Source organism: Choloepus didactylus, unplaced genomic scaffold (assembly GCF_015220235.1).
Source record: "Choloepus didactylus isolate mChoDid1 unplaced genomic scaffold, mChoDid1.pri zz_scaffold_187_ctg1, whole genome shotgun sequence".
Classification (NCBI taxonomy): Eukaryota; Metazoa; Chordata; class Mammalia; order Pilosa; family Megalonychidae; genus Choloepus; species Choloepus didactylus.
Genome location: NW_023637640.1, coordinates 3285 through 18628, shown reverse-complemented (window position 1 = coordinate 18628; position 15344 = coordinate 3285). Strand labels below are relative to the sequence as shown.

Here is a 15344-nt window from a genome sequence, read left to right as displayed (position 1 = left end):
GTGCAGGTGAGTCTGGTTTGAGTTACAGTGATGTAGAGAGGGCCGGCAGCTGGGTCAGCACAGGCTGGAAGAGGAAACCTGCAGACAAACACTCATGGGCTATGGGACAATGACTCAGTGAAGCTACTGAGATCTGGGCCAGCCCCTGGGGCCTGTCCCCACCTGTGCAGTGGGAGAGGAGCCCGAGGAAGAGAGAGATCCGGGCCATGGTAGACACACTCCTGAGGCCTCAGGTCTAGAGCTGGGTTTCCCCAGGCCTTTTTAAACCTCCATTCTGGGCTCCATGAGGGGGGTGTAGTTATGCAAACATAACTATACCCTCCCAGTTGTGTCCCAATCTCCTTCCTGAGCTGGGGCCTGTGGACAGAGGCATCTAAGGGGCAGGGATGCTCTGAGGTTACTTCTTGGGGGAGCATCTTTGGAAGGAGCTGCTGATGGGAACACACAAAAGGTGGAGGCAGGAGCCCCTTCCAGAGACCACAACTCTTGATTCCACATCAGGGAGCTCAGGCCCACCCAGACTTGAACTCAGTGGGACACTCACCCACCTGGGAACTCCCTCCACAGGGAGCCCCTAGCACAACCCCACAGTGCCCGCTGCTGGTCACCTGGAAATCTTCAATCTCTACTGCTATGGGTCTTTCTCTCATTTCATATTTTCACTGTAATTCCACATATTTGGATGGAAACATCTGCGTGTCAAGCACTGAGCTTGGACCCACTATTACTAAGATAGTTTGCTTTTTGTGTTTATGGGAGACTAATGAGGGAAAAGCCAAAAGGAAATAAACAGTACAGGGAACATGGAAAGTGCTGGGAAAGAAGACTGTGGTCTTAAAACTAATATTTTGGGCATTTAGAGAAGTTTCCTCAGAGAGGGTGACTTTCAATTGGCCTCATTTGGATGAGTGGGTCTGGAGCTCTCCATAGGAGAGTAGGAGGGAGTGTCCTTCTCGAAGAGAAAGGTCTTTAGAGGTTTCAAATTCATAGAAGGTCAAGGGAGGTTCTATGGATGGCAAAACCTTTGAGATGATGTGTTTGAGAGATACTTGAGGGAGGGAGAGAACCAGGTATCCGTGGGACATGGTGAAAGATCTAAGAAGAAAGTAGGAGGGTAGCCAAGAGGGAGAAGTGAATTTTCATTGTATTGAACAATCCTCCCTCAGACATTGCATGCACAGGTCTGTTTCTGTGCTGTTAATTAAATTTCTGTTCCTGTAAAGCTTAACATGTTTAATTAATTTTGCCTTAAAATATATTTGAATATCCAGTAATGTCTATCCCCCTTGTGTTTCATTAATTTGTGAAATCCTGCAGGATGTTCCTGGACTTAATAACTTCCACACATATATTTGAAAATTTGTAAACTTTCCCCAATGAACCTCTATTTGTTAAAATCTATTAATTATATTACTAAATTAAATTAGCATATTTTCCATATTAGCTCACCATATCCAAGTCTTGTTTTACCCTCGTTGGTGGAATTTTATTTTATCCTAGAATATCCTGATGCCATTTTAGGCAGGTGGTTGCCTCAATGCTGCAAGTTTGTTGTGTTTGCAGGGAGAACAGGATGCAATCAAGACTACCCAAGAACTCACTTTCAGTGCAGTGTCCTGTGCTGATGCAACAGAAGCAACAAACTGGGTCTGGTGCTGGTCTCCAGTGGTGACTGAGTGAGGGACAGGTACAGAAGACAGACTCTTGAACACATGTGAATCTTACTTTTCACTGGCCTAGAGCCCTGGATGAGCCCTGGTGAACCTGGCACTGGCAGAATTGACCAGAAACTTGTAGCTTTCATGGCTGCCCATGGTAGGTTGACCTTATCCTGCAATTTCATTGCATCTGAGAGGAAATCTTCGCTGTTCATGGATTTTCTGCCTGTGTGGAGGTGAGGGTGTGATTTCAGCTGCATGTCAGTATAAAGTTTCTTATCAGTGACCCATAGGAGAGCTTTACCCTCTTGGCTGCACATAATTTGATAAAAGCAGCTCAGCAGAGGGAAGATGCTCATCACCCTTAGTCAATAGGGAAAAGCAAATCAAACCACAATGAGAAAACAGTTAATGTGCACTAGGAGGGATGATCATGAAAAAGAGGGGCAATATCATGTTTTGTGAGGGTGGAGACATTGGAGCCACCTTGGAGAATATTATCACCATTCGTGACAATGTTAAACACAGAGTTACCCTGTGACCCAGGAAACCCACTGTTAAGTGTCAACCTAAGAGAAAAGGAAATATATGTCCACACAAACACTTGTAGAGGAATTTTCATAGCAGCACTATGCACAATAGCCAAAGATATAAACTGCCTAAAATGCTCATCAACTGAAGAAAGGATAAACAAAGTGTGACCTGTCCATACAGGGGAGTATTACAATCATTGTTATAATTAGAAGTTTTCTTTTGTATATATGTTTTCACAATAAAAGACAAATATTGTCTTGACTCACTTATATGAAGTACTCAGAACAAAATTCATTGAGACAGTTTGTTTTTTATAGGATACCAGGGGCTGGAGGTGGTAAGAGGAGAAAGGAGTTACAGCCTCATGAGTGGGTAGATTCTGTTTGAGGTGCTGAAAAAGAAAAGGTAACGCATGTTGGTGATGTTAACACAATATTGAGAATATAATTAATACTGCTGCATCATACACTTGAATGTGGTTAAAATCGGAAAATTTGTGCTGCAGGTTTGTTACAACAATAAAAAGTTTCATGAGCATAAACAAAGAAACAAATAGTTTTACAAAATGGGAGAGAAAAGATAAATCACCCAGGAAGTAAAATTCCAAATAATTCCCTTAGCTACTGCCCCCACAAAGAGCAGGAGCATAAATGCAGGCTGTGCATTGTGGCTTCCTCCAAAGTGTATCATGAGAAAAACATCAGAGATGTTCCTATTGTGGTGCAGCTTACAAAATGCCTTCCCTGTCCTGCTAAGAATTTCAAGGTCATCAAAACCAAGGAAAGTCTGAGAAACTGATACAGGCTGGAGGAGCCTACAGGGAAGTGAAGACTAAAGGTCATGTAGTGTTTGCTAAAGGATGCTGGCCCAGAGAAATGACATTGGGTGCAAACTGAGAGAATCTGAGTATGGGCTTTAATAAACAATAGTGTCTTAGCCCGTCAATTGTAACCAGTTTACTAACCAATGTAAAATGTTAATAATAGGGAACAATGGGCTCAAGGTATATGGGAAAACTCTGTATTATCTTCTCTATTTTCCTGTAAATCTAAAACTGTTCTAAAAATTAAAGTATATTAAAAAGCAATGGGAAACAAAATTTAGAAGACAGTGGAGTGGTGAGGTGTGAAATTTAGTTACTCATTTAGGGCAGCTGGTAATTAGCCAGGAACTCAATGAAAGCATTTTCAGGGTATCCAGTGACCAGTCACACATCATACAATTGTCTTGAATCGGTGGAACAGATAAGACTGCAGTGAAACCTGTAAGTTTCCCTGGCCAGGAGTCTATGCCTCTCCCCTCTGAGAACCAGTGGACAGTCATACAGCTGGCCTGCTGAGGGGTAGAAAAAAACAATCTGCTGGAAGCAAGGGGGACTCAACCCAGCCTCAATCACAGAATTAATTAACAAATTAATTAATTAAATTTTGGTGTTGGAGTTTTTTGTGATGCTGGAGAAGCGCTGGACTCTGGGGAGAGTGTCACATAGCAGTGGGCACCCAATCCAGCTCCAAAAAGTATGTGCCTCCAAAAAGGCTTTTTTTTCTACATTTTGTCCCTTTTCTTTCTGACACCTTATCTTTTTACATTTCAATAGCCCCCTGGCATGGATAGAATTAAAGGTGTTGGAGAGTAACTATCCAGATGAAGGAGTTAATAGCCTAAAGCACATATCTTTAAATACTTTATTCTGAGATTGAAAAAAAAATGGTTGCTGGGGAAAGCATTAAAAAGGGATTTCTTCTTTTTTCTTTTCTTTCCTTTTTCTTTTTAAAAATAACTATTCTAAGTAGTTCTTTACAGAAAGCCATAGATATTTGCAACTGGCCTCTGGACCCAGGCAATGGACAGCTGAGATAAGTCTGACAGACAAAGCAATGAACCTAGTAGGGGAGACAATTTCCTAAAGGACACAACTTTCCCAAGAAAAGGGGGCATGGTCCAGCTCAAGTGGAGGATGCTCTTAAAACAACTCAGACCCCAGGGGCTGGAAAATGGAAACCAGCTTCAGTCAGTCATGTGCCTGACAGGGACATAGTCTATGGAGAATTAAATGCACCACACCTCTTTACACTGAGGGGAGCAGTAGGCTAACAAACACCACATGCTTGACAGGGTAGGAAAAGCACAGAGTCTAGAGGCCTCACAGGAGGGTTTTATTCTCAGGGAAAATCAATATCCTCCTTCTGTGACCTGGGCCTCACTGGACTGGGAAAAGCTGATTGGGGTTGACCATATCTGAAGAGACCCTCTTACAAAAAGTTACAGACAGGCAGAACAAGAAACAGGAAAACACAGGGATAAAATTCCTGATCAACTAAACAGTAGCTAAATAAGAGGTCTAGAATAAGTTGAAATGAATGCCAAAGGATAGAGAACAAAAGCAACCAGCAAGAAAAACCTAGGCAAAAGCTCCAGAATAAACTAATCAAGAAAATCAGATGCCTAGACAGCTTAAAATAAGGAGCCATGCTAGGAATCATGAAAATATGGACCTGTCAAAGGAACAAATTAATAGTTCAACTGAGATACAGGAGTTGAGACAACTAATTAAAGATAACTCAAACAGATCTCCTAAATCAACTCAATGAACTGGGGGAAGATATGACAAAAGATATGAAGGATATAAAGAAGACACTGGATGACATTAAAGAAGAACTCATAAGCTTCAAGAAATAAACAGCAGAACTTAAGGGAATGAAAGGCACAATAGAAGAGATTAAAAACACAATAGTGGGATACAACAGCAGATTTGAACAGGCAGAAGAAAAAATCGGTGAACTGGAAGACAAGACATTTGAATTCACTAAATATTAATGTATAAAACTACCCAATAAAAAGACATAGACTGGCAAATGGATTAAAAAACAAGACAAATCTATATGTTGTCTACAAGAACGACAGAATGCCAGAATGCCCCCAAATTCATGAGGCAAACACTGAGAAAACTGAAAGGAGAAATAGATACTTCTACAATAATAATTGGAGACTTCAATGCACCACTCTCATCAATGGATAGAATATCTAGACAGAGGACCAATAAGGAAATGGAGATGTTGAATTCTATGATAAATGAACTAGACTGGACAGATATTTATAGAACACTACACCCCAAAACAGCAAGTCCACATTTTTCTGATGTGCTCATGGAATATTCTCTAGGATAGACCACATGGTGGGTCACAAAGCAAGTCTCATCAAATTTTAAAATATTGATATTATAAAAAACACTTTCTTGGATCATATTGGAATGAAGTTGGGAATAAATAACCAGCAGAAGTTCATAAAAATCACAGATATATGGAGGCCAAACAACATAATCTTAGAAAACCAGTGGGTAAAGGAAGAATTTACAAGAAAGATTAGTAAATACATTGAGGCAAATGACACTGAAAACACATCATATAAAAACTTAAGGGATTCCAAACTCTGAGATGCAGATCACCTTGTGTATAACGTGATTGGTCTCCAGAACATTGGGTATCTGTTTTACACCTGAAACTCAGAGCTAGAGCTCAGCAGATATGAATGTAGGAATTATTGCATATGTCAACTGTTAAAAAAAAAAAAAAAGCTAAAAAAAGCCCAGACTTCAATTAGAGATACCAATGAAGCAGATTTGATTAAGATCAGGGCAAATCAGGCCAAAGGATAAAGGTTGAAACTGTGTGTTAAACTTCAACTTCCATGTTAGACCAAGGGAAGACATGTTCATTTGGTGCAGGATCTATATTTTCCAAAGCATAACTTCTACAGTCAGTTTGTTCAAACACATAGTTACATGGAACTTTGAATAGGAAGTGAGATATGGTAGGTTTGTATGCATTAAGAATGAAATAGTGACACTTCACAAAGTAATTTGGGGGGAGAATAAAAATATATATACAGGGTGCCCCTGAGGAGCGAGGGGAAAATGCAGATGTGTTGGAATTCCTCACCTGGATTGTTGCTGATGTCCTCACAAACATTGAACACTGACAGTTTGGTATGCTGAGCCCTCTATCTTGAGACTTGCCCTGATGAAGCTCATTACTGGAAAGGAGAGGCTAAACCTGCTTATAATTGTGCTAAGAGTCTCTCCCTGGGTAACTCTTTGTTGCTCAGACGTGGCCCTCTCTCTCTCTAGCTAAGCCAACTTGGCAGGTTAACACACTGCCCTCCCCCCTATGTGGGACTTGAGTCCCAGGGGTATAAATCTTCCTGGCCATGCAGGATATGACTACCAGGGATGAAACTGGACCTGACATCATGGAATTGAGAACATCTTTTTGTCTAAAAGGGGTTAGTGAATTGAAACAAAATAAAGTTTCAGTGGCTGAGAGATTTCAAATGAAGTTGAGAGATCACTCTTGTGAGCATTCTTATGCACTATGCAGATATCCCTTTTTAGGTTTTAGAGTATCAGAATAGCTAGAAGTAAATAGTTGCAACTATCAAACTGCAACCCAGTAGCCTTGACTTTTGAAGATGACTGTATAACTATGTGGCTTACAAGGGGTGACAGTGTGATTGTGGAAACCTTGTGGATCACACTCCCTTTATCCAGTGTATGGATGGATGAGTAGAAAAATGGGGACAAAAACTAAATGAAAAATAGGGTGAGATGGGGGATGATTTGGGTGTTCTTTTTTACTTTTATTTTTATCTTCTTTATTAATGGTATATTAATAAATAGAAGTGTCTCTAGGGAAGTCTTCTTTCCAAGGAGTCTCCCACCCCCATCCCCTGTCCCTCCTTCAGCAGGAGGGGACTTGTGCATGTAGCTCTGCTGGCACAGTACAAGGGCAAGTTAAGTGTGTAAGGTGCACATGCAATTTCATATGTTCTTATAGCCATGTTAAGGTAAAAAGCAACAGGTTAGATTTATTTTGATAATATAGTTTATTTAATGCAATATATTCAAAATGTAATGTCAACACGTAATGGATATTAAAAAATTGAGATTTTTTCCTTAATTTTTCATTCTAAATCTGAAATCCAGTGGATATTCTATAGTCAGCCTTTTGGAGCATATTATTTTGTGTGTGTCCTTTGCTTTGGTTGCACAGTATTTCATTGTGTGGATGTACTGTTATGTATATACCATTCCTCTGTTGATGGATATTTGGGTTGCCCCATTCTTTGGCTAATATAAAAAATGTATACACACGAGCAAGTATAAGTTGCTTTTTGATGTTAAAAATCTTTCTAAGAAAATTTTTTACTGAGTCTGGCAGGTAGGGCTAGTCTGAGAAAATTCTATCCATTCAAGAAAAATCCTGGCTTTGCTTCATGAAATTACTTTTTAAAAAATAAGGAAAAACACCTTGAATCTATTGGCTTGTATTTTCCCTGCCATCAGTAGAACCCCAACTCTAGACTTTCCCACCCCAGCCCATCCTCTGTCCACTTCACAATTCCATAGCTGGGGTCTATTCAATGTTCCCTCCCCCACTCCCTTTTCAAGCACTGTTAAAAATGGGAATATATTTGTGGGGTTTTTTAAACTTTATTTTGGATTACAGATGTCACAACTAAGTAATTGAAATTGGTACAATGCACAGAGCTTATTTAAATTTCACTAGTTGCACATGCAATTGTTCTTGTGTGTACATGCTTAGTTTTACTCTATTTTATCATGTGTGGATTGATACATCCACCAACAGAACCAAGATGCAGAACTTCTCCATCATCAGGGCTCTGTAGGGCTCTCTCTTCATAGCTACTCCTACCCCAGCCCTCCTACCTCTTAACCCCTGGCAACCACTAGTCTGGTCTCCATCTCTGTAATTCTGTTATTTCAAGAATGTGGTATGTGATGTTTTGAGATTGGCCTTATCCACCCAATATAATTCCCTGACAACCAATCCAGGTTGTTGCCTGTATCAATAGTTCACTGCTCTTTATTGCTCATTACCCCATGGTATCAATTCACCACAGCTTCTTTAACTGTTTATGTATTGATGGAAATTTTGGATTGTTACCAGTTTTGGGTGATTACAAATAAAGCTTCTCTGAACACACACACACACGCACACACACAAAGTTTTGAGGCAAAAGGAAGATCAAAATATAACAAGCAAACACAAAGAAAACTAGGTATAACAGTTTTATGAAACCAAAAATATTCCCAGAAGTCATTACATAGGACAGAGTGTTTTTATGTAAGTAAAAAAATCATAATCAACTATAAAGTTGTAACTATTAAAAGCTTTTATGCACCAAATAATATAGCATGGGCATGTAACACACACACACACACACACACACACACACACACACACACGACAGAGACACAAATTATACCAGAAATTTGGAGGCTGTTCTTATCTGATAATTCATCCAGATGATATTTAGAATCATTTCATCAGGTCCTAAAAATTCCTGCTTGATATTTTTATTATGACTATATTAAACTTACATATTAACATGGTAAGAAAAGACATCTTTATGTGGCTAGGTTTTCCTACCCAGGAATATGGAACATTTCTACATTTATATAGGTTTAAGTGTATTGCTTGTTAAGTTTAAAATTTTTCTTCATATTGGTTCTGCAGATTTGTTGTTCAACTTACTCCTTCATCTTTCACTTTATTTACTATTACCATAAAAGATATCTTTTGCCAAATATGCTTCCCAACTGGTTATTTTGCCTCACTTATACGAATGCTATTGGTTTGGGTGTATTTATTTTGTATCCAACCATATTACTGATCTATTATTGTTCTAACCATTTTTTTATTTTTTTGGTTGATTTTGTTGACTTTTTGAGGTATAGTGTAACATTATCTCTATTACCAAATACTTACAATTCTTGTTTCTTCATGTCTTGCATTGTTTCTCTGGCTTAAAATTCCAGAACATTATAAATTTAAAAAAAAATGGAGGAGAAGGAGCATCCACACAATCCCTCTGAGAGGCCGCGCAGCCCCGCGGGGACCCTCCCCCTCCCCCCGACGGTCGCCTCCAGAACTCGCTGGCGGGAACGTCAGCGCCAGACCCGGGCAGAGTGCTGGGTCCGCTCCCTGCCTCCTCGCAGCCCCTTTCCGCCAGTAGCAGCGCTGCTGCCTTCCCAAGGCAGGACGGGGAGGACGCTGGAGTCTGCAGCCCCCCGCCCCCTTGCTTTCTCTTTCTTTCCTTGCTTTGGGATCTCGCTGCCCGAGCCAGGATGTTCAGAGAAGAGAAGAAGGAGACACAGGAGCGCAGCTTCCACGGCGGGGTGCACACAGAGCTGGCGGCACCACATCCCCGGCATATCAGGGCTGGGATGTGAGGAAGGAAAGCCCCCAGCGCCTGCCGCGCCCGAAGTCCGCCTTCGAAGGTGCCCCCGAGTGTGCCCTGGGAGCTCCCGGCTGCAGCCCTTTGTCCGTGGCACCGCTGGACGCGAGTGGCGAGGCGCCCCTGATGCCGGCTACCGAGTCCGGCTGTCCGGGGAGAGCGCAGTGGAGACCACCGCCCTCCCGGCGCTGCGCACAACTCCGGGCCAGCAGCGCGCTGGACCCAGTCCCGCTTCCCGCTGACTCACCCGGAGTGGGGGGCACCCCCTGCCTTCCCTCCTGCACCGCCCCCTCTGCAGCCCCAGCACCCCCGGCATCTGAGCAGAACCCCACGCAGAGCGCTGAGCCCCTCGGCTTCCGCCCTTCCCAGCACCCGGGTTCCAAGGAGAGATGCCGTCCAAATTGCTCACAGGGGTCCCCAGGTTCGCCTCTCTCAGGGGCCAGAGGGGCGGCCTCAGCGTCCCGGTAGCTGTGGGAATGCACACATGAGGTCTGTAGTGTTCAGCCGCTTCTTCGTTCTCCTGCCCTGGATCACCATCACCATCATGCATGACACGGACAAACGAAGTCCGGAGTCCCGCTCACCCCGCGTCCTTGCTTCTCTCCGTACGCGGCTGATCGCGCGGGCCCCGGAATCCCGCTCCACAGGGGCGATCTCGCCAGCTGCCCTAAGCGCTGTGTCCAGAAGCGGAACAGAGCGGCCGCTGCCCACACTCTCTGCCATCACGCCCAGCTGCAGCAGCCGGTGCAGAAAGCAGAGCCGACCCGCTGGGCCAAAACTATTCGCCACAGCGCGCAGCTGCACTGGATCCTGGAGGGGCACGCGGGCGCGCGCCTGGAGCTAGTGACCGCTTCCCGGCCCTGCCCGGCCTGCCCGGCGCGCACCTGCACGAGTCCGCGCCCCGGCGCTACAAGTCCGGGCTGCCGCGCGCCACTGAGCACCAGAGGCACCAGCGGCACCAGCTCCAGGGCGCGCAGCCCGGCGTGCTCTTCGCCGCCGCAGACAACACCCCCAGTCTGGAGCTCTTCCCAGGGGTAGCGGCCCCCCACCCCAACTTGGGGACCCGGGAAGGAGGGGTCCGGGGGGGGCCTGCCTGGCGGCTGTCGCACTCCCCTTGCACTTCGGCTGCACTTTTGACTCTCCTGCCCTCCGTGCCCCCATTCCGGACTCTTGGTAGAGCCGTTCCTTGAGGACAGTTCGCAGACCTCACGGGCCCTGGTGTGTTTTCGCTGTCTGTGCGAGTGGAGGGTGGGTGACAGGGGACCTCTGTAGCATGGGGTGCGGTGGGGTGGGGGTGGGGGGTTGGCCTGGTGCTTTGCTGCCCAATTGACCCTAAGATGGGGCCGAGGGGATAGCCCAGGTGCGAGGCCCGCCAGTGACTGCCAGGAACGCGGCCCTGGTCGGCCTGAGGGTGAAGCCCTGAAGGGGAGGCGCTGCAGTCCCGGAGTGGAGCAGGTCGGTGAAGCGAGCTAAGGGACATCAAAGCATACTAGGGTTCAGAGAGGGACCCTGCACAGTGGGGACGGGGCTTGGTGTCCTCCCAGGGCTTTCAGGCTCTAGATTCTGACTCTAAAACCTTACATGAAGAAGCACGGAGAAAGTGCCTAAACACCAGCCCATAAACAAACTGCTCTTGTATAGTCCCATAGCAAGGAAATGGTTATTAGGAAAACAGTGACTTCTATGGGGGTCCTGCCTCCATCCCTTCTCACAGGCCCTTTCTGACCCTGAAAATTACTTCTTTTTCAAGAAAACTCTCTCTAGAAAAAGAATTGAGATTGTTCTGCTCTGTGGTTATGTCTTTTCACAGCCTGAGGTAACAGCTGGGCTGCTGGTCCCTTTTCCCGACCTTTCTCTAAGGCTCCCTTTTGCGTGGTGTCCAGGCCACCCCCGTGCACTGCGCTGTTGCCTCCCAGACCCGCTGTGAGCCCGGTGGGCAGCCTGGGCCCCTGGGATGGATGGAGATGGCACATGTGTGCACTTCCAGGGCCGTGTGTGCAGTCAGCAGGCACGGGGATGGGACAGGTGTTGTTTCTTGAGACTGGTGTTTTGCTCTCTGTATATGCGTGCACCCTGCAAATGAGACTGGCTGGCCTCGTTTTTGGTTTGTTTTGTTTTTTCCCTCCCCTTACACAAATTGTAGCTGAAAGAAATCTTGGAAGTTTTGTGATCGTGCTTAACCTCTACATTCCTCCACCCGAAATTCCTTGACATCCTGCCTCAATGTGACCTGCCCCCTCCCCAGCCCCTCTCCCCCACCCCTGAACGCAAACTGGAAGGTCTGAAAATTCTGTCTGAGCTGGACACTGTGAACTGATATAATAACCTGTATCTCTAGTATCCATACATGCTAACTTCACCCACACTGTCATCCTAACCTCTCAGCTTTGCTTTCTTAACCTGAGGACTTAGCTAGTCTGTATCCTTTCAGTTTAATTTTTCTGCGTGTGTGGTTTTTAACATCAATGTTCATCCCCTCCTTCTTCATGAATAAAAGGAACTGTAATTGTTGTCTTTTCACTATACAGGACTTTCTTTCCATATTTCTTCAGAGAAATAAATAAGGTTGGCATTGTAAAACAAATAAACAAAAAAAGCAATGGGGATGGACTCATGCTGCAGTATGGAGGAACCTTTAAAACTGTCCAAAAGTAAATGACAGAAGCCAGTCACAAAGGATCACATTTTCTGTAAGTGCATTTATAAGAAATGTCCACATTGGTAAATTTCTATAGACAGAAAGTAGAATATTAGATACCTTGGAATAGGAGGAGGGAGGCAAGAAAATGAGAACAAATGGGGATGGAGTATCTTGGGTGATCAAAAGGTTCCAAAATTGTATTATGAGGCAGGTTGCACAAAACCATAAATATGCTAAAAAAAAAACCATTGAATTTTATACTTTAAATTGGTGAAATTTATAGTATGAAAATCACAAGTCAATAAAGATTTTTTTTTAATTAAGAAGGAAAGATGAAGGCTCACCTTTAGCTCTTATTTATTTAAAAAAAAAACATTTCTAGCTACCTAAATATATGGTTCAATCTGTCTTTTAATTTTGAACAAAATATTTAACCACAGTTGGACATTCCCTTGCTGAAGATGATTTTATATAGATAAAACTTTGTGCTTTAGAGAATGTCTGTAATGTCCTGAAAACCTATTGGGTTCCAAAGTATTTTGTTAGAGTAATTTCTTGTTGATAAGAATAATTTTATTTTGGGAAATCAGTTTTAATATTAATCAATATGAAAAAAGACTAAAACTCCACTGGGAGAGACACATGGGCAAAAGACAAACAGGCATGTCACAAAAGAATAAATATGTAATAGTAATAAAAGCATAAAAAAGATATTTGCCTTCATGAGTAATTAGGAAAATGAACATTAAGTGACAGGAGGATTGCAGTGCAAACAGTAGGTTGGACAAAACAAGAAACCTGACAATACCAAATGCTTGTGAAATGTGGGGACAAAATAATGAGAAGTAGCCATTGTCATTGACCCTATATTTTTGCTGTCTGCTCTGACCTTCAGGTCATGGGATGCTGACAAGGGAGGGGAAACCACAGTCACCCTCCACTGGTGTTTGTCACAGGCTCTCAGAGGGGAGACCAGCCTCAGGGGGCAGGGGCAGGTTTCTGTCTCAGTTCCCCATGTGTCTGGAGCACTGTGGACCACTGATGCTACTGTCCCATGTTGAGCAGTAATAGACAGCCTCGTCCTCAGGCTGGAGCCCCGTGATGGTCAGGGAAGCTGTGCCACTCGCCTTGGAGCCAGAGAACCGAGCTGGGATCCCCAAGGGCCGAGAAGTTCTGAGCATCACAGTCTTGGGGGTGCCCCCAGGGAGCTGCTGGTACCAGCCAGCGCCATAAGATCCAAGGTAAGAGCTGCTCCCCTTGCATGTCAGAGTGACTGTCTGTCCCAGGGACCCTGACACCGAGGCTTCCTGGGTCAGCCCTGACTGTGCCCAGGACCCTGGAAGAGAGGAGAGGGAGAGACAGGGTGAGTCTGGGGCTATTGCCCACAACATGTTCCCAAATGAAGGGAGGAAATATGGTACCAGGTGCCCCCCACCATCCCCTCTGCTGCTTTCCACAGCTGGTCACCTGGGCAGAGAGTGAGGAGGGTGAGGAGGAGAGGGGTCCAGGCCATGGTGGAGACACCCCCAGAGCTCTGCTTCCTGAGCCCCACAACTGAGCAGAACTGCCCAAAGTCTCTCTTATCCTTTCCCCTCATGTGGGGGGAGAGAGAAACTCTTCATGCAAATTATTTCTCCTCCCCCAGGTGTCCCTGGGCCTGAATTTGGTGCAAGCTGAGCCTGGGGTGTGGCTGTGGGAGCCTCTCCTGGGCCTGGTGAGGTCACAGCTGCTGGGCCCCAGGGAGCACAGAGCACAGGGCACCACACAGGGCACCAGGGCCTGGTTTCCCAGCTGAGATCCCCCCACAGATCCCAGGGGACAGGCCCCCAGTGCCCCCTGCTGTCTGAGAGTCCAAGTTCCTTCAAGACATGGTTGAAGTTCCTGGAGCTGACTATAGAGAGAGAAAGTCTCCAGACTTCCCCCCGGCCATGCACCCACCCCATCCTCACAAATTGGAGCCAGCACATCATTCAGGGGCCCCCTTATTGGGGTGCAATGTGTTTGCCATAATTTATTCTGGGCCTCTTCAGGAATAAGAGATTCTTTCTCACCTTTACCCCATTTATTCTGTTTGTGAGGGGGCACAGGAGACTGTGTCCTGCCCCAGTGAGCAGAAGTAGAGAGCAGGAACAAAGCCTGCAGAGCCTCTACTGGAGAGCCCAGGGAACAAGCTCCTTTCTCTCTCATCCCACACCAGGTCCCAACCTGGCAGAGTCAGCCTTCATGGTCCTCTTCAGCCTTGATGGGACAATGGTCCATCTAAAAGGGCACAGGGATTTGATTCCAGAGAGACCCCCATTGTTAAGAGGAGGGAGCTCTGCTTCTCCTGTGCTCTTCTGCCCTAAGTGACATGACCAACTCCATGGGCCACCCAGGGAGCAGCCAGGACCCTACAGCTCTAAAAGGGGTCACAGGGGTGGGTGGGTCCTCCCCAGAAGATAGAGCATGAGCCTCGAGATGGGATGGGAAGTCTGGGGAAGGGCAGAAGCATTGAATTTGCAAGGAGAGAGGGAGATCAAGAAGTTGACACAGAAGGTCTCAGATTTCCTACCTAAGCCCTTTATTCACATCTCACATTTTTTAAAATTATTCTAAGGAGGCTCCTGTGTCTCTTCTTATGTGTCAAGTACTGTTCTACTTACTACCTCTCTCTTCCTCTCTCTGTCTGTCTGTCTCTCCTAGCTACCTCTCTCCTCCCTCATCTGTAAATCACAAGTTAGATCCCCTCCTATTGGGAGGTTTCTTTCCTGCAACTTCCCACCCACCCTCAGCAACGCATGCACCCAGGCACCTTCCACACATGGGGACCCCTGCTTCACTCCTGAGTTCTGTTCTCAAAGCATCTTTTCAGTGCCTGGAACAAACAAGCAGAGATAGAAACATGAAGAGAGCTGACAGAGGTTTGTTTTGTTTTAATTAATTAGGTAGAGATTTATACTGACTTTCAGGTGAAAATCTACTGTTCAACTCTATCCCCAGATGAAATTCCTAGCTAGGATGGCATCACAGCACCCCCTGCTGGGTGCAGGCACACACTCCCTGAGATCCAGGGGCAGTGAGCACCAGGGGGCCCTGTGGTTGAGGGTTCTGGGAAATGGGGAATCTGTGTAAGTGAAAGGCATTACCCAAGGGTGTCTAAATTAGCAGAGCTCAACCTTTAACCACCACCACCACCACCACCACCACCACCACTCCCCACTGATGTTATGAGGGAAGTGTTAGGCTTTGTAGGTCTCAGCTTGTTCCAAGATAGT

General features: G+C 45.3%; 1 pseudogene and 1 gene segment (V, D, J or C); one reads left to right on the top strand and one right to left on the bottom strand.

The window, feature by feature from the left end:
* Positions 1 to 9933: 9933 nt before the first annotated feature.
* On the top strand, positions 9934 to 10872 carry LOC119526004 (annotated as a pseudogene).
* Positions 10873 to 13059: 2187 nt separating this feature from the next.
* Positions 13060 to 13675, bottom strand: LOC119526005. The segment is given in 2 exon segments: positions 13060 to 13426; positions 13558 to 13675. Coding segments are annotated over 2 exon segments (378 nt in total).
* Positions 13676 to 15344: the final 1669 nt, after the last annotated feature.